The sequence below is a fragment of the Trichosurus vulpecula genome, chromosome 3 (assembly GCF_011100635.1).
Source record: "Trichosurus vulpecula isolate mTriVul1 chromosome 3, mTriVul1.pri, whole genome shotgun sequence".
Taxonomy (NCBI): Eukaryota; Metazoa; Chordata; class Mammalia; order Diprotodontia; family Phalangeridae; genus Trichosurus; species Trichosurus vulpecula.
In genome coordinates this window covers 69,283,386-69,307,702 of record NC_050575.1, presented here as the reverse complement: position 1 = coordinate 69,307,702, position 24,317 = coordinate 69,283,386, and the positions used below count along the sequence as shown (strand labels likewise).

The window sequence follows — 24,317 nt, the reverse complement described above, 5'->3', positions numbered from 1 at the left end:
GACCTGGAGTCAGGAAGACTTGAATTCAAATCTGACCTCAGATACTTACTAGTTGTGTAATCCTGGGCAAGCCATTTGACTTCTGTCTGCCTCAGTTTCCTCAACTGTAAATGAGATTATATTAACATCTACTTTCTAGGGTTGTTATAAGGATCAAATGAGATATTATTGTAAAAATGCTTGGAACAGAGCCTGGAACATAGTAGGAACTTAATACTTGTTCTCTTCCCCTATTAAGTGAGGACAATGATGGTTGTACCACCTACCTCATAAAATCCTTTTGAGGATCAACTAATAAAAAGAACCTTGTAACTTGTCTAATCTGTGGAGTATTATATAGCATAACATAGCAACAACATACCCCCCACCAACCTCCCCAAGGCAGGGACTTTGTCTCATGTAAACTTCTTATCTTCCTGTATTTCTAGTAAAGTTGTTTGCACATAGTAAACACATTAAATATCAACTGAATCAAAACTCCTTTACAGTAGTGACCACAAATAATTTTTCTTCAAAATTTGTGTAAACTGAGGCAAGGACGTACGTGAAAAGAAAATAGATGATTGTAGATTCAGAGCTGTAAGGGACCTTAAGGACCGTTGAATCCAATCCCCTCAATTTTATGATGAGGAAACTGAGGCCCAGAGTCATTTAAGAAGGTGGATTTGAACCCATGTCTTCTTGAGCCAGTGCTCTATCCAGTCCAACCACCTATCTCTACAATGAGACATTGTTGATTATGGTATGGCTCTGTGGATTGCATACACAAAGAAGTACAGAAATCTCAGTATTGTCATATATTCAATAGATATCAACTAAATACTTACTATGTAGAATGCACTGGACTAGCTGCTGGAAGATAAAGATGGAAAAATGAATGGTCTAGTCTCTCCCCTCAAGGAGCTTATAATCTAACAAGAAGGAGAAAGGTGAGACACGTAAACAAATAAGCTTGATAGATGGTAGTATGCAATAAAGGATACAGAGCAATTTTCAAGTGCTCTAAGAAAATTTGAGGGGATATTCCTAACAATTTATGGAGGACATGGTATAGAAATGGGTCTGGAAGAAAAAGAAGAATTATGAAAGGAGAAGATAAAGGGGGAGTATATTCCAAGCTACTAGGAATACCTTATGCAAACGATGGGCCTAGAGTTAGGAAGAGAGAGAGTTTGTGTGCATGGGGTTGTGTGTAACAAAGCTGGAAAGATTTGTGGGAGCAAGATTGTGAAAGGCCTTAAATATTAGGAGTTTGTGTTTGTACTTGTATTTATCCTGTAAACAAAAGTGAGTCAATGAAGTTTTTTTTGAATAGGAGAAGGGCATGGTTAGAGCTTTGTATTAGTAAGATTATTTTGGCAATTATATGGAGAATATACTGGAACAGAGAGGAACTGAAGGCAGGGACATTGGTAATGAGAGCCTAAACTAAGGTGTGGTGATGTGAGTGGAGACAGGACAGGGGAGAAAAGCTATTGTGCAAGAATTGATTGGCCTTGCTGTGTGGTTGGATCTAGGGTCATAGGGAAAGAAAAAACAGACATATCTAGGGTTTTTTTAAGCCTGGATGACTAAGAAGACAATATAAAAATTAGGAAAATTGAAGGAAAGGCATGTTTTGAAGGGGACTTTTTGAGATTGAGGTGCTGATAAGGTACTCATGTGGAGGAACTCTACTTCCTCCAGCAGAAAATTGAATCTGTAAAACCCCTTCCAGGTCCAAATTGACAACCCATTGTCATCATCACTGTCACCATCATCGTCATCATCATCTTCATCATTGTTGTTATACACTGGGACAAACATCCAGAAGACAATATTCTATGTAATATTCTCAAGTCTTAGAAACATAGTCCAGCATCTATGTATATATGGAAGTGGAGCAAGGAGGGGAAGAAGCATTTAAAAAAAATATCCAAAATTGCTGTCACAAATACTAAAGCCATGCACTTTAATTTTTAAGACCTCATTTGGGGCTTTACTAACATTTATTTAACATTAAAATTTTAATAAGCTTGATTATTTGATTTCCTAGCATAAATTCAACATAGCAAACTAGAAGTCAGTTTTGTGGGTCAGGAGAATGGGAGAATAAGACTATTAGAGACAAACCTCATTGACTATAGCATAAGAGGTAACCTACTATTGAGAGAGAACCTTGAAATACTTAAAAGCAGACACAGTATTACATTATGAGAAACTCCAAATAGATGTTTGTAAGAATGATTTCAGTTTGTCAGGTTAATTGCATTTAGTATTCCGATTAAGAAAGTGTGGAAATATACAATATATTTACATTATTTAGAAAGTCCACCAAAATAAGTTAACATGGAAAAAAAAGAAGTCTGAGCATTTTATAAGGCCTCTGGAAAATTAATATATTTCAATCCACTTATTCTTTTATTAATTTAATTCAATTCAATCAACATTTCTGAAATATCTGCTGCTGCTACTACTACCACTACTACCACTACTTCTACTACTACTACCACCACCACCACTACCACTACTACTACTACTACTATCACCACCACTACTACTACTACTATTACCACCTCTTCTATCTCCAGCATTTATATTGTGCTTTAAGGTTTGCAAAGCATTTCACAAATATAATCTCATTTTATTCTTACAACAGTTCTTGAGAGATAGGTAAATGTATACATGCATATAAAATGTTAGTAGCTAACATACACAAAATATTATATTAAAAATTGCATACATGTCTGAGGCTCAATATTGAACCAATCTGATGTATGTTTCAAGCTTTGGAAGCCCAGAGATATTTTTTTTCAGATGACAGATTAATTTCATTTTATCCCAAACTAAATCCTAAAACTATAGAATGTTACATCTGGAAGAGTCCTTCGACATCATCTAGCGAGGTTCTCTCATTTTACAAAGGAGGAAACTCTCATCCAGAGAGTGAAGGTCACACAGTGAATTCACGGTAGATCTGGGCCATTTTCCAGTGCCTCTACCTACTTCATCATATTCATGTCTTCTTCAGGTCTTCTGTGCTTCGTGTTTTTCTTGGGTTGATCCTTACAGTTTAACTTTTCCCAAAGCTTGACCCCTTTCCTACTTAAGCAAATATACATGTAGGCGAGAGGAAACATCTAACCCTGCTGGGTTCCAGCCCCTTTCCAAAATGCATCAAATTTGCATTTTCAAAGAAACAAACAAGGAATAACCCACAAGTGAAAAATGGCCAGAGTGGGAAATGATATTTCTTCTAAGCTGAAATTATGAAAACAAACCATGAGAAAGAGCTCATTTAGTTTAGAGCCTGTATAGTCTGAAACCACTGGGATTTGGCGCTGCCTGGATCTAATTCTACCCTTTTGGAATGTCTTCTTCCTTAGGAACTCATCAGTGGCTTTCCAACTCCCAAACTGTCAGGATGGGATCCAAAATTTTATGTAGTGCAACTGGCATAGATCACATAGACTGAGTGTAACAACAGCAAAAGAAAAAGCTTTGCTCCCTCTGATTTTGCTAGAATAGCATTCATGGATATGATTTGTGTCAAAGTTCAAAGGTCTGTAAAACTCAGAACTGGAAGATGTCTTACAGTTCATCTAGACTAATCTTCTCATTTTACAGAGGAAGAAACCAAGACTCCAAGACGATAGATGACTTTCCCAGGATAACAAAGCTAGAATGGCAGGCGTAGATTAGAGCAGAGTTGAGGTGGCTTCATGGTACACTAAAAAGAGAGCTGGAATTTGGAGTTGTGAAGGCCTGGGGGCAGATCCCGGTTTACTGCTTATTACCTGTGTAACCTTGGGCAAGTTGCTTTATTTCTCTGGGTGTCACTTTCCTCATCTGTTAGAAGAAGGGGTTAGACCAGATGGCCTCTGAGGTCTTTCTCCTCAATGTCTATGATGTTATGATTCCACTACCTTTGCCCGGTGCTCTTTCCACTACATGAGCTCTAGCTGCCTATGGTTAGATGGATTTTGTTAGAGGTTTTGGTAAGTTTCTGTTCAAGGGAATGTGGTCAATCTATTTTACTGAATGCTTTGTTACCTGACTGAGCATTAGGTATTCAACAGAAAGGAAAAAAATACTTGGAATTGAATAATGCTTAGTGATAATTTTTTTCAGTTACTAGGAAGGTGGTTTAGTGTCAATTCAGGGTGTTACAGCGGTCACCTTCTGCCCTCCAAATAAAATAGAAATATATTATTGAATATTCAAAAACAGATTTCAACTCTCTCATCCTCCTCAGTAGCTAGACTTTAGCTTGATAAACAAAGTATAAGCTCTCTTTGCATGATTATTCCTGAAGTTTAACATAGAAAACTTGCATTGCCCAACAGAATTTCCTAAAGTTTGCTTTAAAGCTACTTTCCTGAGAGGACAAAAGAAGACCAGGATGTTAATGAAATAGTAAATGACTTGATTGGCTTTCTTCCACTTTCCTCGAGAAATTATGTTATAACCGAATCCGTCTCTATGAATCAAAAAATCAGAAGATTTTTCGTTATGGGACAAAGAGAACTCTGATAACAGTCAACTGAACTAAAAAAAATTCTCACATTCTCTCATTAGCAAGAGGCAGCATGGTGAAGCTTATCTGTAGCCAGGAAGACTTGAGTTCAAGTGCTGACACTGACCCATGATGGCTGTAAGACCCTGGGCAAGCTAGTGAATCTCTGAGTGTTCTGGGTGATTCTCTAAGACTCTGAGTTACAGAGAAGGTTGTTGACCTGCATCTGCAGAGAGAGTTTCCTCACCTGGGAATTTACCATATTAATGAAACCACAGATTCAATCCCTAGCCTTGTCCCTATATCTTATTCATATCGTGTCAAATTCAGAAGAACAGACAATATGGCAGAGACAACATGAGTTCTGTCATTATGGTTAGCAAATGTAATCACTTTCCAAAATTTCAATGAGTCTTCCTAGAAAAGCTCCCTTAAAGTCATTTTTAAAATGGATGTTCTAGCCGTAATACATAGAGAAAAACATTTAGTTATTAGTCACTACCACTGTGGTATAGTGTCTCTTTAAAAATCATGGGCTGATTTAGTTTGTTTCAAAGCCTTAATTATACTTTTATGTTACAATTTCCTTATTTAAGTGTCTACTTTGTGTCAGTCACTCAGCATATGGGAATGCCCCCTACCTACCTCAAAGAGATGGATATTATTATCCTAATTGAGGAGGAGGAGGAGAATGCTGTGAGAATTATTAATACATAAATTAAAAAATTAATCTGGAAAGTGCTTTAAAGTCCCTAGAGATGGGCTCTACCAAAACACAAAGTATTTAACATTATTATAAGTGCCCCCATGGAGTAGATAAGGGCTGTTATCATGGTTGAGAGAGAGAGGGAAACTGAGGACTAGTGTGGAGGCAAAATGAGTTAATGGGCAGGCTGTGATTTAGAACTCTGAGGTCATTGGGCAGGTTGGAGAACGAGTGTCCTAATGCCTGTCTCTGGCTTTTTGCAGTCAGGAGTTTCATTGTTTTTCTAGAGGAGGAAAACATTTTCTTTTTTTTAAAACTTAATTTTTCCTTTGCCCTGTTATATTTAGGACGTACTTGTTTTTTAATGTTGCAGCAGGACTGATGAAGATTAGAATATTAAAATCTGCTAAATTAATTAAGAGTAGTCATTAAAAATCACTGCTGAGTTATCCTGCTTTTTCTCTGCCCCCCCCCCCCATTTGTGGCATGTCACTTTAAATTGCATCAGTTTTGTGCAGTTGCTACAGAGCACAGAGATTATTCTCTCGATTTTACAGATGAAGGCACCAAGACCTAGCAAGCTGAAGTGACTGGCCCAGGGTCCCAGGGGCAGAGGCAAAAATCAAACCAAGCGTTGAGATTGCCCTGGTGATACTTCTTCCATTCTACCACATTTCTGCTCTGGGAAATGACTTCCAAATGAAAGGATGATTTTGACACACTCTTAAGTGTCAAGTGTCTAAGGCCGGATTTGAACTCAGGTCCTCCTGACTCCAGGGCTGGTGCTCTACTCACTGCACCACCTAGCTGCCCTCATAGGTGTCATTCTCAACAATTGTTTTCTGTCCCTCTTCATGCCACATACTGAAAAGGATTAAAGGAGGCCTAAGACATAGTTGTTGCCCTAAGGAAGATCACAGTGGAGAGATAAGACTTAATATACATGAAACTTAAAGCATGTTCTTTAGTCAAGTACAGAATAGTGTGGTGCAGAAAATAAATGTGGAGGAGTTCGGAGAAGAGAAAGAAAATAATAACCTGTGAGATTTATAGATCATTTTTCAACCAAGCTCAATGGATTTTCACATATAGTATCAATTGTTTTAGCTTTCTTTCTTTTTATTTAGTGAAGAGTCCCATGGTTTATTGCATGTATGGATATTACCTTTGCTAGCTGATGAAGTAGATGGAACTTCTTGAGAAACTAACCTAGAGAGAAAAGGGGTGTATAGTGCTGGATTTGGGATCAGAAATATCCATGTTCACATTCTGCCTCAGACAGTTACTGGTTGTGAGACCCTGAACAAATCATTTAAATTTCTCTTAACCTTATTTTCTACATCTGTAAAATGAAGACAATATCTAAGGCACTTACCTCTCTGTGTTGTTGTGAGGATCAAATAAATTAATGCATGTGAAGGACTTCACAAATCTTATAAAACTGCCAGGAATTATGAAGCTTTATTCATTATTACTTAACAATCTCCCAATTCCACTTTAGTTTATACCCACACATACGTACTCATTCCTTTTTTTTCTTCGTCAAACACAGACTGTCAGGGAGATCCCACATTTCATTCCCACCATTTCTATTTCCTTTCACACATACAGCATCTCTTGCTTTGACATAGACTTTCACACTTACATACACATGCACTCACATACACACACTCCCATGGACTTTCCTCTCTATGTAATCTATCTTGCTGTGCACATAATGCCATTAGTTCATTTCTCACATCCCCACAGGCTGGCACTTATGCTCCACTGGGGAGTAGGGGCAGGGAATGTTTTGGCTTCTGTGCTGAAAGTCTGAAAGGGGTAAAATGCTTACACACAGAGCCCAAAGAGAAAATTACTGCTCTTGTATTTTTTGAGGTTCTGGTAGAATTTTCAGGTGGCTTCTGAAAGCATCTGGGCTATTTTTTCCCCTTTAATTTTAATATCATATATTTCAAATATGATACTGGATTCTTTTTCCCTCTCATGATCTTGTCTTAATTTCCCTTGTATGAGATCTCGCAAACTCTTCTCTCCTTCCCATTCACTTTTTTGTACAGTATTTCTTATCATTGACTACTAGAATTAAGGAATGCCAGAGCTGAGAGAGACTTGCTTAATAAATGATTGATTAACTTTAGAGCATAAAATGGTAGAGCTGGAAGGGACCTTAGAATTTATCCAGTCTAGGTCTTTTATAGCTGAATAAAGGGACACTTGAAGAGGTGACGTGACTTCTTTAAGGCCTTATACCTAATAAGTGGCAATAAGGATTCAAACCTAGGTCTTTCCACCATATTTCTAATGGAATTAGGATGCCTTTCCTCTCTTCCTCCTTCCTCTCCCATGTATATTTCTAATGATATTTTTTTCAGCTGTTTCTTTTGAACCTTCCCTACTGGTCCAGTTGTCAGGATTTGGATCATTCTTCAGCCACATACATGCACAAAAACTCCACCTCTACTGAATTATCTGGTTATACACTACCACTGATGTGCTTGGAGTTTATTCTTATGTAAGAGAGAGTGATAAAGACTCCATCAAATGCCTTTTTTGGGATTCTGATACCTTGTTCCTCAAAAAAAACCACCCTCTTCAAATATAGCAGCATTTGTGAAATAGCTATCTGATAGAGAGAGTGGTAAATACTGTAATGAAAATGAGAAGTGACGACAGTCATTATCATAAGAAGTGAGGAGACCAAATACTGTAAAAAGGATAAACAAGAACTAAGAAAAAGCACAGCAGTCTGGGATCATTTAGAATAGGGAAAATTGCCCCATATACCTCCATGGGTGTTCAAGGCATTCCTGCTGAATCTAAGCAGCACAACGGATAGAGAGCCTTGAGTAAGGAAGGGCTGTGTTCAAATCTAACCTCAGACACTTACTAGCTGTGGGACTTACTAGCCTCTGGGGCTCTGTTTATATCAGTTTCCTTTTCTGTAAAATTGGAATAATGACAGCACCTTCCTTGCATAGTTGTCGTGGACATCAAATGAAATATCATATGTAAAAATGCTTAGCTCAGTGCCCGGCACATAGTGCTATGTAAATGCTTATTCCCTCTCCCTTCCACTAGTGTACTATTGTAACAGATCATCCTCCTCCTCCTCCTCATCATCATCCCTCTAGAGCTGGAAGGGACCTCAGAGGTCATCTAGTCCAATCCCCCCCTTTTTATTTTTTTACTACTGAGGAAACCGAGACTTGGGGAAATTGTGGCTTTCCCAGTCACACAAATACTATGCATTTGGAGTTGGTTTTAAATCCAAGCCCTTTGATATCTGCCAATGCTGTTTTTAATTTATTAATGATGGTTCTAACTTATTAAAAATAAACAATATTATTTGTTGTCTGTTTAAGAAAGCAGGCAAATTTAAAGGTAGTCTGGAAAAGATTTTCATACAAAATGGTTAAACTCAGAATAAAAGCAACAAAAAATTTTGGTGCTCCAAACGGTATCTGGAAAACTCAACTATTTGGAATGGCACATTCCCACAAAGGTCCCAGCTGGCTGATGCTTTGTGATAGTGCGCATGCATACGTGTGTGTGTGTATAAGTGGCTCCATCATACTAGTAAAGGATTCTTGTATTTCATGGAAGAAGAGACTACTTTGGAAAGTGTAAATTCTAGTCCAGACTCTGTTAATAACTCATTTAATACCTGGGCAAGTATACTTCCCTTCTACAGGCCTCAGTTTCTAATCCTGTAAAATACAGGCTTTGGACCTTATCATCAGTAACACAAGACTCTATGACTAGGAAAAAAAATTCCAACCATTGAAGGAAGGAAGTAACTTCCCTGAGAGAAGGGAATCTACCCTCTAATCTGCCTTTAGGGGATTAGAGGAACGTTTTTCACAGTTACTTGTGAAAGTAACAAATAAAGGTACATGTGAATTTCTTTTCCTCTTCTTCTTCTTCTTCTTTTTTTTTTTTGCTTCAATTGATGCTCTTGTAGACCTCTTTTCTGAGCCATCGTATTTCAGATCACTTTGTCAGCATGGAATCTGTGTACTTAGTACCTTGTTGTTCAGTCATTTCAGTCATGTCTGACTCTTTGTGACCAAATTTAAGGTTTTCTTGGCAAAGATATTTTGCCATTTCTTTCTCCAGCTCATTTTACAAATGAAGAAACTGAGGCAAACAGGGATAAATGAATTGCCCAGGATCACACAGATGGTAAGCATCTGAGGCTAGATTTGAACTTGTCAAGATAAGTTTTACTCACTCCAGTCCCTGCACCACCTCTCTGACTTACTTAGTACTTAGTTGATGCTTTATAAATGCTTGTTGATGAATGGGTGGGGAATGAAAAAATAATTAAGTTCTTATTCTGCACAAAGCACTATGTTCCATGGGCAGTAGGATTATATCAATGTCTTATCTGATTTGCAAGTCCTTTCTAAGACTCTATGTAATTGGCAAAGCTACATGGAAACAAAAGAAGTTGATATAGCTTGGGCATGCCAGTGAGGTGAAGATTCTTTTCATTTAGTTCCACAGAAATACATTTTGGGGGAAACCAATGTGGACCCATCAGTTTGTCCTTTTTATGCTGAACTAGGACAGTAAACTTCCAGCAAAACTAAGCTGAATGGAATGATGAATGAATAGAACTGGAATGGATCTTAAGAGATTATTTATTATTATTATTATATTCACTCACATTACAGATGGGGAAACTGAGACCCAAGGGACTTGGGCAAGACCGTACAGGTAGTTAGTTGGTAACTGAGCTCTTGCCTCCTGAATCCCAGCCCAACTGAGGGACAGACTATACATAGCATATAGAGACAACTCCTTAAACCCAGAACCATGAGATGTCATTTTTGTAGCTGTTTTTTTTTTTTGAAGAACAGTATAACATTAGTTTTATGATCATTAATAATATTTGCAATTATGTAAACAGAGATAAGGATAATAATAAAGAAACTCTCCTACTTCATGGTGTAATCTGATTGCCTGCAGGGGTCAGGACAAAATTTTCTCACACTGCAGATATTGTTGCAAAATTGAATAATGACCCTCTAGCCCCTTACGACCAACATCCTTTTAAGTTCCCAGACTTCTGGCTGGGTAAAGGGCAGACGAGATGCTCTATCATTTGCATTTTCCTGTGTTGCTTAGGATTATTCCAGAGCCATCATTTAACCTGTAGTTAGCCATTTTAATGCAGTAGTTCATGCTTGTGTTCTGAAGCAAGTCAGAGTACTGGTCCAATGTTTACACATCTGCCTTTTCTGCGTTTTTGAAGGACTTCATTCAACTATTCAACAGAGCAGTTCCTGGGGAGACAAGGTAGAGCTTAGCTCAGAACTAGGTGCCACTTTCAACCCAAGAGTCTTAAAAGGATAACTTGTTCTGGGTAATTCATTGTAATGGGCTGGCTTTGATTTTCCAGCCAGGAAGATGGCATTGCCCGCCATGTGTGAAGATGATGATACGGCTGAATGGCGAGCTTGCGTAAATATTGTTGTCAACGTCTCTTGTATGGGTTACATCAAGATTGTATTTAAATGGTTTAAAAGCTTCGTTTTCTGGGAATTGATAACTAAAATTGCTAAATAAGGCCTCTACTTAGTACAATGACAATTTCCCTTCCAATATTTCCCTGCAGCTGATTACTCCTCACGCCATCCGAGTGCAGACCCCTCCACGACACATCCCTGGTGTTGTAGAAGTTACACTGTCTTACAAATCCAAACAGTTCTGCAAAGGAACACCAGGAAGATTCATCTACACAGGTAAGAAGAACTTTATTTGTCCACTAGATACGAGCTTATGGATTCTTGTGTATATTTGTACCCTCTCCCTAACCTCCTGTTACTATGAGGAGTTATTTGTCTCCTAGTGCCGCCATGTGTGTGTTTGATAGTAAGATTGTTACTTAAGAATTTATTTGAGTATCCATGGGGCACAAATGGGTCAGTAGAAACAGCTGGCTGCCTACATAATGTGGCAACATAGGAAATAAAATGGAGAGGAATACTTCTAAGAGGTAAAAAGGGAAAGTGAAACTTAAATCTGGCTACTAAACCAGCTGTTTTTGTTTTAAACCAGCTTCTATCCTCATTAGAACATTTTTGACTGTGATTGGTGGCCTCAGATTTTAAGACTGGTAGGTGCGACTCCAATCCCCACCAATCTGCCCTTGACTCTCTTGGACTGTGGCACTCCTGGGAATCGCCTGAGCATATGGAGTGGCCTCCTGTTGGGATGCTGATTATTGGAGTTGCTGGGTGAATCCTTTGCGACAGACTGAATAATTTAACCAGGAGAATAACATTAGACAGAGAGGACCACAGCTCTGCCAGGCATGTTCTAAGTGCTAATAGCATGGACCCAGAGCTCTAGATTACTAGGAATAATTATTGGTAGCATTTTCTGAAATGGCTAAAATATTTGGTTATTCCTTCCGTAAAGGAACACAAGGCCCAATTAACTAGAAATAGGGACTGTGTGCACACAAAGAAATTCCAAGGCAGTCAGTGCATGACTCTATTAACATATTTTAATTATAGCCATACAATTAAGCAAATAAATTTTATTTTGACTGTGACATTTTATCTCACAGCGTCTCCTCTTTCTTCCTACTTAATATTATACTGCAAAGGAAACCAGCCATGTTTCTTAAAGCGAAATACTTTTTCTTTCTCTCTCTCTCGAAAAAAATAAAAACAATTAATGCATCCTGACCCTTGGAAATGCCTCCCAGCCCTTTAAACAAAATGCAGGTTTGGTGCCCGCCTGACGATTAGTTTTAGTTAATTGAAAATTATAGGATTGACCCAAGAGGAAAATTTTGTTTGCACTCCAATCACTTTTACAAATTAAGGAAAATTACCACAATTTTGTTTAGCTAAGGTTTCACACTGAGTTCAAGAAATTAGCTCAGCCATCCCAACGAAGTCAGCACTTTGTTAGTGAGCTCTTGAAAAATAATAGTCTATCTGGAGTTTTGTGGTGTATACAAACGGGGCATAGAAAAAGCTATGATACTTTATAGAAGTAGGCCAAGTGTTTTTAATTAGGCTCATTGGTTCAGTGTAAGTTTTGAAGAACAATCAAACGAGCAGATTAGCTGTTTCTTTTAAAGCTAGGATTTCTTGCCATTCATTTTTCCCATGAGAACTTCCACATAGCACAATTTTTTTTTACAAGCCTCATTATGGGCCTACAGGAAATGGACCAATTGGAACTTCTGATACTGTAACATTCCTCAGCATCATTCCAATAGATGGGAGTTTTTCACAATGTTCTTCAGTGAACTCAGTGTTCTGGAACATATTACAAAACCACAGAGGCCAAATGTTTTCTCAGAGGAGCTTGGACTCTGTTTTTGGCCGAAAACATTTAGGCCTCACTTGCTGCCTATTTACCCTGCTATTAAGAACAAGAAAAAGAGAAGGGGGAAGGGGGGGAGAGGAGAGAAGAAAACCCTGGTGTTGTGGGCGGTACAGGAGTCAGTCAGGCATGGTTTCCTCTCTAGTGAAAATGTCCCTGCCCATTAATGGCACCATTTTGTGGTCAGGTCTCATTTAGAAGAAATTATTTTTAATCAGTGTTCAACAAAATATCCCCCCCACTCCCCGAGCCACCTGGCTGCAAACTTAAAACACACACACACACACACACACACACACACACACACACACACAACTGTTAAATACTTAAGTTCTCAGAAGAAAATACCTAGTGAGTCTTTATGTTTTTGCTTTTTATCCACTAAAAAATCACCATAAATTTAAGAAATTGAATTTTAAGAGTACATAATCTCATCAAGAACTAAGATCAAATATTTATAGAAAAATGTCAGATTAGTTGCTCTAAGAAAGAGCAATCCATGTTACAGTCATGGAAATGTCAGATGTCCTATATTTTCTTATGGATACAATAAGGCAGCTGGGCTATATCTTTAAGGTTCCTTCCAGCTCTAAATTCTATTGAAATGTTAACTATGATAATTTTCCTATTAGTTGGTACATCTCAAACTATATATGAATTAGGGGAAAAAAAATCAAGTCAGGTTTTCAAAAATTTTGAAACAGGATCCCTTCTCTTTTGGAAAATTAAATTATGAAGCAGTTTGCATCTCCTCATGTCTATGAATATTGTTGCCTATTAATAATAAATGTGACATATTTGCCTTAACAAAATACAATCTGTGCTAATTGGTTAGATGCATGCAGGTCTCTTTGAATATTACCGTTAAAAGGCTCCATTACAGGGAGATCACCTAGTGATTAGTGCTACCAATCCATAAGAGGGACCATGAAACTTCTCTGCTTTTTGTATCCAGCAAACTGTTTTTAGGTGATTTCAAATATAGAACCCTCCTCCTTTCTCACAGACAGAAGTTCACATTTCATTTTCTTCAACATCTACAACATTTCAAAGTAAAGGGTTGGTTTTCCAGGTCTGAGGAACTCACTCTTGTGCTGCTCAGTTGAATGCTGCTGAAAGAGGGAAGCAGAGGAAGAAGGAATGAGAATATGAGAGAAAAAGAGAGAGAAAATATGAGAGAATATGAGAGAAAGAAAGAGATCATGAGAAAATATGAATGAGAATAGATTTGAGAAATACCCACCAAAAAAAGCTTTGATATTTTACCTGGGGAGCAAAAGGGGAAGGATAGAAGGGAGTGCTAGGACATAGGGCATTGATATGGAAGATTCATGCTTAATAATAATAACGATAACAATAATAATAAACAATCAGATTTAAAATAATCATAAATAGTCATTGATTTTGTAGGGAAACTCAGTGTTAACTGACAGCAACTCATCAATAACTTAAAATATTACATCTATTTATGGCAATAAAGAGATTAAATGATGTCCCAAAGCAAGTATGTGTGAGGATTTGAACTCAATCTTCTGGACTCCATAAATAACCCACTTTCTACCATACTTGACTGTTGCTTCTTGTTCTTGTTTTTGATATCGTTCTTGTTCTCCTCTTCCTACTTGAATCTTCTCCTTCTTCTCCCTCCTCCTTCTCCCCTTCCTCTTCCTCCTTTTTCTCATCCTTCTTCTCTTCTTCCTTATTTCTTCCTCCTCCTTCCTCTTCCTTCTCCCCCTTTCTCCTTCTCTTTCCTCCTTCTCCCTCCTCCTCCTTTTCCTCCTTCTCTTCTTCTTCCTCCTCCTTATGCCAGAAGTACAGTAATACCTAACATAGCAGCAGCAGCAGCAGCAGCAGCAGCAACAAGGTACTCCTGGAGTTGTATCAGGATGCTTTTGTTGACTCTAAGGAGGTTAAGCTTAAATCATAACACTTTTATTTAATCTCAAAAAGCAGTAATCACCTGCACAATAATCCATAAAACACAAATATATAAGAAGAATGATAGAAGAATGAGTGATGTCAGAGCTCTTTCTATCTGAACCTAGTCAAAGAGATGCGAGTGAGATAAAATGCAATCTCTAATATTACTGGTAATAATCAGAGCCTAGACTTATTGACTGATGATGCAGGTGATGTAAGTAAATGGTATAAACTGTGCGGCATACCTTGCTAGGTGGCAAAAATCTAGTTCCTACCAAATACCTAAAAAGACACTACCAGATGGTCAGAATCCTACGCCTGAAGCTTTCCATTGCTCATAAGTTAACATGACAATCCCCCATACTGTAAATATAAACTACAAACTGTCCTTGAGAATTAAGCAAATAACGTGTTAAACTAACTGGAGCTAGAGAATTTTCACAGACAAATGAATGCCCACACAAAATTGACCCATACACATTTAATAAAACATTTTTAGTGGATGCTGCCATAGCAGACAGTGATAATTTCCAAGCTGTGTGGAATGGAAAGCTTTCAAAATACAGAGGTCTGGTGTTAAAAAAAACAAACAAACCAACAACCCACCAACAACTAGGATTAGGTGTATATCATCCCTGTCTTCTTTTATGAGCATAATCACAAAGATACTTTCATTGAGCCTAAAAAAGAGATGATACTACAATTTTTTTCAGTTATGAAAAACAGTCATTTTGTCCTCTGTGCAATAGTCCTGAGATGTCATACTCGTGGCCTGCAAGTGCTGTACAACAAGATTAAAATGTGATTGGGAAATGTTCAACAACATAAATAAAAATATAATATAACATAGATAATGTTAATTTGTGATTTTCAAAATCAATAAGTGGCCTGCAGGGCCTGCAGTTTCTATTTAAGTTTGACACTGCTGGTTCACAGAACATTAACTATAAACAGACAATGGTGGGATAGTATTCCTAGGACTGTTTCCCTCTTAACTTCATGAGAGAGGGAGGGAGGAAGGGAGGGGGAGAGAGAAAGAGAGAGAGAGGGAGAGAGAGAGAGAATGAGGGACGGAAGGAGGGAGAGGGAGGGAGACAGACAGACAGACACAGAGACACAGACAATAAGATGCTGCTGCTGCTACCACCACTACTGCTAACACCATTTCTACCTCAATTTCAACACAAAGATAAGGAGAACAAAATTATAATAATATCTTACACCAAGGACAGAGTTGAGTTGATGCAAATGAACTGATTGTTCGGAGGAGACAGAAAAGAAAACATTTGATGAGAGATGGTCTGTCCTAAGGCACGGTGGCCTGTGAAGAGTCCTCTCTGCAGGCCTTTGCTATCTTGAATACAGGTCCCTGTCCATGGATCCTGAGCAGAGGGAAAGCCTGAGTCAGGCTGAATCCCACATTCCTGGTAGCTGCTTGGTGCTCCTGGTTTACATGTATTTGCGGGCTGATCAGAGCGGGAGAAGGTAGAACTCTCAGCCAAACAGCCAAAAGGCTAGCAGTAGTTCCTCTGAGTCCGACTCCACCCTGCCCAGCATATTCTTATGTAAATATGGGTTCGAACTAATGATATTTTTGTGTTTTTAATGACTTTCGGAAGGTGAGGAAGGGAAAAAGAAAAAAACAAAACAAAGCAACTTTCCAATCAGAATTAGTTTCAAAGCTTTCTTTCTAATCTTGTATCTGGTCAATCAGTCTTAGAGATCACTAGGAGGTGGTTTAAACCCTTCTCAAGGCCCCACCACCCGTCAAGGGGCCTGCACAATACTCTTTTTGTTTCCATGGCCCATGTTCCATCAATTGTGACATCTTTGGGTAACTTGGTCTCTTGAAAGTGTTGAAATCTCTCCTGCCAAGCTCTGACGAAGGAACTTTGGAAGCCCAGTGGGTCTTTAGTTGTCCCTGATCAATTAAGACAGAAACACTATCCCCCTCACTAAGAAACAGTCAGCTGTGAATGTAGGGAATCACTTTCAATCCAGCCTTTGTCAGAAGGGATCATCTTTTTTTTTTTTGAAAGAAAATAGGTGCAGAAATTGTAGTTAGTCAAATTGATAAATTTGCTAAGTAATACTTTTCTAACTTAAAGTATTTCATAGGCTCATAGATTTATAGCTAGAAGATCAGATTCAATGAACTCTTAAGTCCCTTCCATTGGGGAAGATTTCTGTAGTTCTACATTCTTTCAACGCATAAATAGTTTTCCCCTAACGGGCCTTTGTGGATTCCTACCTCCATATCTCTGCTCAGGCCATGCCTCCTACCTGGAAGGCTCTTTCATCTACCTATTTTGCCCATTCTTAAAAACGCAATTTAAATTCTTTTTTTTGCTGTAAGGTCTTTCTTTACCACCCCAGGAGCCTCCCTCCTTTTGACTGGTGATAAGATATATTGCCTGGAGGATTCATGAATTATTTTTTGAATTATTGTGTTTTCATTTGTCTAGGCCTTAACTTTTCAATTAGATTGTAAGTTTTTTGAGGGGAAAGATCCCCTTCTTATACTTTTTTTGTATCTCTTACTTTCACTACCTAACACAGTGCCAGGAACACAGCAAGCATTCAGAAGCTATTTAAAGGATTGATTATACACATTCATTGGATTCTGCATGTGTTTTGTGTGTGTGTGTGGGTGTGTGTGGGGCTGTATGTGTAATTACAGAAAATGCAAATGGAGTCTCCCTTTTTTGGTATGTAAAGTGTCTTCATTTCATGTTTAGTATTCATCAAGCAAAGCAGTTGAAGCCTATGCTAAGTGAGGAGAAGGTGGGAGATGGGGTGAGATTACTTTGAAAATGCCAAGGATTGATTATTAGTTACCAATCATTTTCATGTTTGAAGGCAGTGTAGCGTAGTGATCTCAAGAAAGTCTGAATTCTAGTCCTGGCTCCTAACACTGATTCTCTTTGTGACTTTGGACAACTCATTCAATCTCTCTCTGCCTCAGTTTCCTTCTCTGTGAAATTCAGGCGAATAATAATACCCTATTTCACAAGGGTTGTTATAATGATGAAATAAGATTCAATAGCACAAAGAACAAACATTTTTAAGACCTTTATTAAGCACAGTAGTGGGTAGGGTGCATTTTACTAAGTTCACTTAGTGACATCCAAATTCTAGATCATGAAAGTACTTTGCAAAGGAAAAAGCGTTATGCCGAAGTAATATATTATTATTAAGGCACCCCCTCAAATAAATTGGGGAGATTTGACCCGGGATGGGGCAGGGCAAGAATCTGTTTTCTTTCACATCAGATTATTTTCACTTCAGATTCAGAAGACTGTCTAATGAACCCTTACCTAACAGTTCTGCTTTTGCTGTGTCCTAATTGGAAAAGGCCCAACAAGAAAGAAAAATTAACAGCCTGCCCCTGTCCACATGTTTTGAATATTACTCCAAATGAGCCATTTATGCCGAGGGAGAGTGAGAATTCAAGGCAGAGATCCACCCCCCCCCCCCCCGCCCCACAACCTTGTCTCCTTATGTGATGGGGGGGGGGGGAGGGAGTATGCCTCTGCTCTATGCACAGAAGGAAGGCTTTGACAAAATTTGATCATGCCTGATGTATGCTAATGTGATCACTGAACCCTGGTCCTCTGGCATTTGTAAAGTTAAACATTGTCAGCATGATAATACAGAGCAAAAATAATCACTAAAAGTATACAATGTACCTGTATGACATCTGTAAAACGGAAGCAATTACACCACAGAGGAAAGTCAGCTCTGAAGGCAACATATTATTTTGCATATTTTATGTACACACTTTCCGAGAAATATGACCTTTATTTTCTAGTTGGAGTGGAGTGTAATCAGGACTTGAGCAGCTAGTGTAACAGTATCATTAAAAGGAATATTTTCCCTGACATTAGAGGTCTAAATGGGCACTAACCCTCCTTCACAGCCTTAGCTTTTTCCTGTCTGCCCAGACTTAATAAGTGATAAGGCCAGAGGAGAAATAAATCATGGAAATCCCTGTCCAAAGAAAACATATTGACTACAGCCAAGCAAATAACAGACCATAACCAATGGTCCCATTCATCATTCGTATAATAGGGATATAAAGTATTTCCTACCTATGAAACCATATAGAGGGTAAAGGCAGATAAGCTCTCCCAATCTAAGGCATGTGATTTGGTTATTAAGAGACATGAACTATTTGTCACATGGCTTTAATCTTTAAGATGTGTTGCCGTTTCTAAACTATAAATTTCTAGTAAAGGATTACAAAGCTATTAACAATAAAGGGTAGGGACTGAGCTTTATAAGTATTCTTGCTTGTGTAATGCAATCCTATAAACTCTTGAAACTCTAATCTATTTAGTTTGATAGGACGTGATTTGTTCTTCAAAGCCAGTAAACAATTTGGGGATTTTCATGTTTCATATCTGGCACCATGATAAATTTAACTACTCACTTCCTCTGAATATAACTTATAATTGTCCTTTCTTTCCTGGGTGGGTGGGTGGGGGGAAGAAATCAAATGTCTTTTCACTGGTTTCAGGATTTATTTTAAATGTAGGAATTTTGGATTTTCTTCTGTTCAGCTTGTCAATCTTTTCAATGTTATAGATAGTTGTTATGTCTCTGCTAAATATTTGAGGCAAGGAAGGCATACTAATAGTGTTTAATAAAGGTCCCTTTACTTATATACTACTGAAATTCTATTTTTGTTTTTACCTTAACTGACACCGGTTTGTTTTTTTTTTTGACTTATGGTTTTATTGATGCAAGGACTCCCTTTACGAATACAGATCAGCAACTGCTTTGGGTCACACAGCCAGTGTGGGTCAGAAGGCACGATTTGAGTCCTCATTCTGAGGTGAACCCTCTATCCACCATATAGTCCTGCTTCTCAAGTTTTCATAGGGTAACAGAACCTTTCTGTATAAGACACTCTTCTGTATATAAACAATTCCTTGCACATCATAAGTGGATATTAAGTTGAATTCTCTTGATATAACTTTGGCTTTTCTGCATGCCAAATAATATACTGCACATAGGAATTTTTTAAAACACAAAATCATACATAGATTTATAGCTGAGAGGGACCTCAGAAGCCATCTACTAAAAACACTTCATTTTTTATAGATGAGAAAACTATAGCCTGGGGAGATTAAGTGACTTTGTCCAAGGTCATGCAATAGCAAGAAGCATAGCTGGGAGTCACCCCAGGTGTGGGTATTGAACTAAGGTCCTCTGATTCCAAATCTAGTGTCACTCCCACCGTAATCTGTAGAGTCTATAATTTGTTTTTATCCTGACTTTTTGGCACTGATGTTATAACAGATATCTATATCTTTATCTCTCTATCTATGTAAAAAGGATGCTGTCTTAAATTAAGAACTGTGTGCAATAACCAGAGAAAAGGTAGATGACTTTTTGGATCAGACTCATAATTTGTCTTGTATGGTATTTTTCTTTGCTTCCAATTTTTATGATTCTGGGTAAGTCATAGGATTATATAATTTAGAATGATCAGAGATCTTAGAGATAATTTAATTTGTACTTAATTCTTTCATTTTAAAAGCAAGAAATAAAAGATCGAATAGTATCAAATGATAATAGATTTAGGGACCAGTTATATGACCTCTGAGTTACTGGTACTTCCCTTGATTGAGAAACTTGGTCCCCAACCAGCTAGTTTGGAATCAGCCATTCAAGACCCCCATGGTGGAAAGGGGAGAAAGGCATTCCAGGTTTCCATGCTGAGGCTTGCGGGGTGGGGAAGAGAAGCATCCTTGTTTCAGCCTCAATGTCAGCCACCTCCCCTTTAGCCAAAGGAGGATTTTGTGAAACTCAGAAGGCCAGAGGATTTGGATTTTTTCATCAGCATTCTAGTCATATAATAAGAACAGTAGTGACTGGGACTGGAAGATGAGGGCAAGCTAGAAATACTGAGAAGTGGAGGCTTCAAGACTCTACAAGGCTTTCTGCAGAAAAGCTATTCCATGACTAAGGGGAAGTTTGTGACTACCCCATGAAGGGGAGAAAATATTTACAGCAGTCAAGACCTGTGAGTTACTCCTTTGCCATATGTGCTCTGAAAGTGTGGGTCCATTTTGCCTCAGAATCTTCATATTCATGGGAAAGTGTGTCAAAAACTTTTAGAGGATGCTTTACAGCAATAATTCTTATTGTATTACCTTACTTAAGTAGACCTTTTCTGGCTGACTAATTTATATCAATTGATAATGGGGGGCTTGTAAGTTATAGCATTAGAAAACTTTCCCTAGCCACTCAAAGTCCCCTAGAACTCTTGGGGAGAAGAGTCAGCTTAGTTCTGGGTACCTGCCTTGCAAGTACCAATGTGAGTTGAGAGGATAGTTCTGGAGTCCAAATGTGCTACATTTGTCTTTATATCTGCAATGTGTAGCATAGTGCCTAGAACTTCATAACTGCTTATTACTTGATTAGAGACCGTCTAGTCCAGGAGTGAAGGACCTGCAGCTTTAAGGCCACATGTGGTCTTCTAGGTCCTTGCAGGTTTTTGAGTGAGTCCAAGTTTTACAGAACAAATCCTCTTATAGGGGGTTTTGTTCTGTGAAGTTTGGATTCAAAGGGACACAGTTAAGGACTAGAAGGCCACATGTGGCCTCCAGGTCACAGTTCTCCATCCTGGCTCTAGTCTAACCCATTCATTTTACAGAAAAGGAAACTGAGGCCCCAATGGGTAAAATGACTTTTTCAGTGTCACACAGACTTGAACCAAAGTCCTCTGACTACAGATACATTACTGTGCACTTTCTACTATACAGTGTTTGCCTATTTCTTTAGTAAATTTGTCTAAACTTGTTTTCTATATAATATGAATGAATGGATGAATTAATGAATGGAAAAATGTATTAATTACTGTGAGTCAAACATGATGCTGAGTAGTGAGGGTACAAAGTGAGACACTGCCTGTCCTTGAGGAATTTAGATTCAAGTAAGGGAGACTACAACAAACCAGTGTGATGGCCAGAGAGGGAGGGGGAATTGCGGTTTGGAAAGTCACAAGGATGTTGAGAGAAGCTATAAGGGAATGGACTGACAGGTTCTTTCTGGTGTCAGTACTGATTTGATTATAGTTCCAGAACTGTATGCCTGGGGGTCGGGGTGGGATTAAAGTAGGGTAGGAAGGGAGCAGAGCGATGACGGGGTGGGCCAGTGTGTCAGGGCAGAATCTGAAATATGTCTGGAACCACCTAAATACAGTGGGATACCAGTTGTCCATTCATTGTTAGGGAAAATGCAGGGGTTTTGGAGTTAAAAGAGTGAAAGTCCCACAGAGCAAGTTCTCTGGAGATATAATTTGGTCAAAAAGGGTAAAATCTGGGTAAATGGTAAAGATTAGTGGTCCAGAAGGCATAGCATCAGGGAGTGTGGATAGTAAGATAAGATAGTATTAACAATAAATCTGTAACCTAAAGGACAGTATTAATATAGGGAATATTATTTTTCTCCTCAAGGGGTAGACATTCCCAAGACATGACAGTTTCCTTTAATAACCTGTTAGGTCATTCCTGAAGGTGGCTACGTTTTTGGAAGCTATTTATATCTTTAGCCTGCACTGCCTTTTGGGCTAATGAGTTTCATAACTTTAATGTCCACTGTATGAAATAGAACTCTATTTTAAATGTACCGACGATGGAAGTAAGAATAAGTAGTGGAGGATGAACATAACGATATGGCAAAGTCATATAAAAATATGAAGAGTGCTAAAGCACAGAATGAGCTGAGACCAGCAATAATTGTTATTTGTTTGAGGAGGATGGTGTGTGTGGTGTGTGTGTTGGTTGTTGTTGTCGAATGGCTCCATTTGGGGAAAGAAAAGGATTGATGAAGGGACCACATTGCTGCTTGATGTGAGATGATGATAGTTAACCACAGAGGGAAGGCAGAGCTGATCAATTCCTGTTTTGCTCCTGTTTTTTTTTCTGCCAAGGGTCATGGGATCATAGAGATACAGCTGGAAGGCGCCTTGGTGGTCATCTAGTCCTACCTTACCTTTTTACAAATGAGAAAACTGAGATAAGATGGGGGCTCAGTCAAGATGGCAGAGTACAGGCTGGGACCCATCTGAACTCTCCCCAACATTCCCCTCTAAAAACCTTGAAAATAACACCTCAAATTGGAGCAGCAAAGGTAAAAAAAAGATCAAAGGGAGATATTTTTCTAGACTAAGGCAACTTAGGAGGTTAGAAGGTGAGGTAACACCTGAGTGGGTGCAGGCCCTGAGTGTGGCAGGAGTATTAGCAGAGGGCCTTGGCAGCAGTGGCAATGAATTCAAGAGCTCTCAGCCCAGAGACAGTAAGGGGGTTGGACAACTGGTCAGAAAGATTGCAGGAGACCCTTAGCTAGGACTGGATGCATCTGGCACTGACTGGCAATTTTAATGCCCATAGGTAGTTCTGGGTCACAGTTCCAGGTGGAGAGAGGGTGTACTTGTGATCATTCACAAGGGAACAGCGGCCCTGGTCACAGTTCCAAGGTTAAGAGGAACACTTGTATTTGTGGCTGCAGGAGAGTAGTGGTCCTTCCTGGGTAAAGAACCAGGGCACAGACCAAGAGAGCAGTGACCACACTTTTCCCAGGATAACTTTGGAAGTACTGGAAAGTTGCCGAACTCCAGAACTAGCTCTGAAAACAGCAGTGCAAAAAAACCCCTGAAGCTTGGCATAGCTTCCCCATACTGAGGTGAACAGAGCCCAACTTTAACTTAAAGTTCAAAGTCAAGAATAGGCTGGAAAAATGAGCAAACAACAACAAAAAGAACTTGACCATGAAAAAAAAAAAACCTATTATGATGGCAGGGAAGACCAAGATAGAAACTCAGAAGACAATAATGTGAAAACACGTGCAAGCAAAGTCTCAAAGAAAAATGCTAATTGGATCCAAAGCCATCAAGAATTCCCAGAAGAATTAAAGAAAGATATAAGAGTAGTAGAGGAAAAATTGGGAAAAGAAATAAGGAGGATGTAAGAAAATTAGGAAAAGAGAATTAACAGCTTGGTAAAAGAGGCATGAAAAAATACTGAAGAAAATTATGCCTTAAAAAAAACAGAATTGGCCTAATGGTAAAAGAGGCATAAAAATTCATTGAAGAAAAGAACTCCTTAAAAAGCAGAATTGGTCAAATGCAAAAAGAGGTACAAGAGCTCACTAAAGTAAATAATTCCTTAAAAATTAGAATTGGGCACATGGAAGCTAATGGATCTGTGAGACTTCAAGAAATAATAAAATCAAGTCAAAAGAATGACAAATTAAAATAAAATGTGAAATACCTCATTGGCAAAACAACTGTCCTGGAAAATAGATCAAGGAGAGATAATTTAAAAATTATTGGAGCTGTGTAACTCTGAACAAGTCACTTCTGTTTGCCTTGATCCAATGGAGAAGGTAAAGGCAAACCATTTCAATATCTTTGCCAAGAAACTGCCATGTACAGCACTGGTGTGCTATGGTCCATGGGATCACGAAGAGTGGAGACCAAACAACCAAACAAAACAAAAAGATGTGCTAGGAATTGTGCTAAGTGATAGTGAGTGTCCTTAACCATTGTCTTGGAAAGAACCCTGGGTTCTCAGAGGCTATGCCAGCAAAGAGTGAACTTTGGGAGGTCCTATAAACACATTAAGACTTTGAATTTGGCCTCATTAATAAACTGCTTATATGTCTATTTTCTTTAGACTAGCCTAGCTGTGTTCAAAGAAGGTCCCCATAGATATGGAACAATGTTTACAATCATCTACCAAATTGTTAAAGATTGTGATCTCACTGTGACAAAATGAAGGATTTTTGAAATTATATTAAATATATGTGTAATGTTGAGTAGATAACCGTTTCATT

At 38.5% G+C, this 24,317-nt stretch overlaps 1 protein-coding gene across 3 annotated transcripts in view; it reads left to right on the top strand.

Moving 5' to 3' along the window:
- The window catches only part of EBF1 (EBF transcription factor 1), a 453,310-nt gene that overhangs the window by 350,649 nt on the left and 78,344 nt on the right, over positions 1-24,317 (top strand). For all 3 annotated transcript variants that reach the window (XM_036752357.1, XM_036752356.1, XM_036752355.1), the window contains exon 10: positions 10,825-10,951. In XM_036752357.1, coding sequence (XP_036608252.1) covers positions 10,825-10,951 — 127 coding nt within the window. The remainder of the gene's footprint in view (positions 1-10,824; positions 10,952-24,317) is intronic.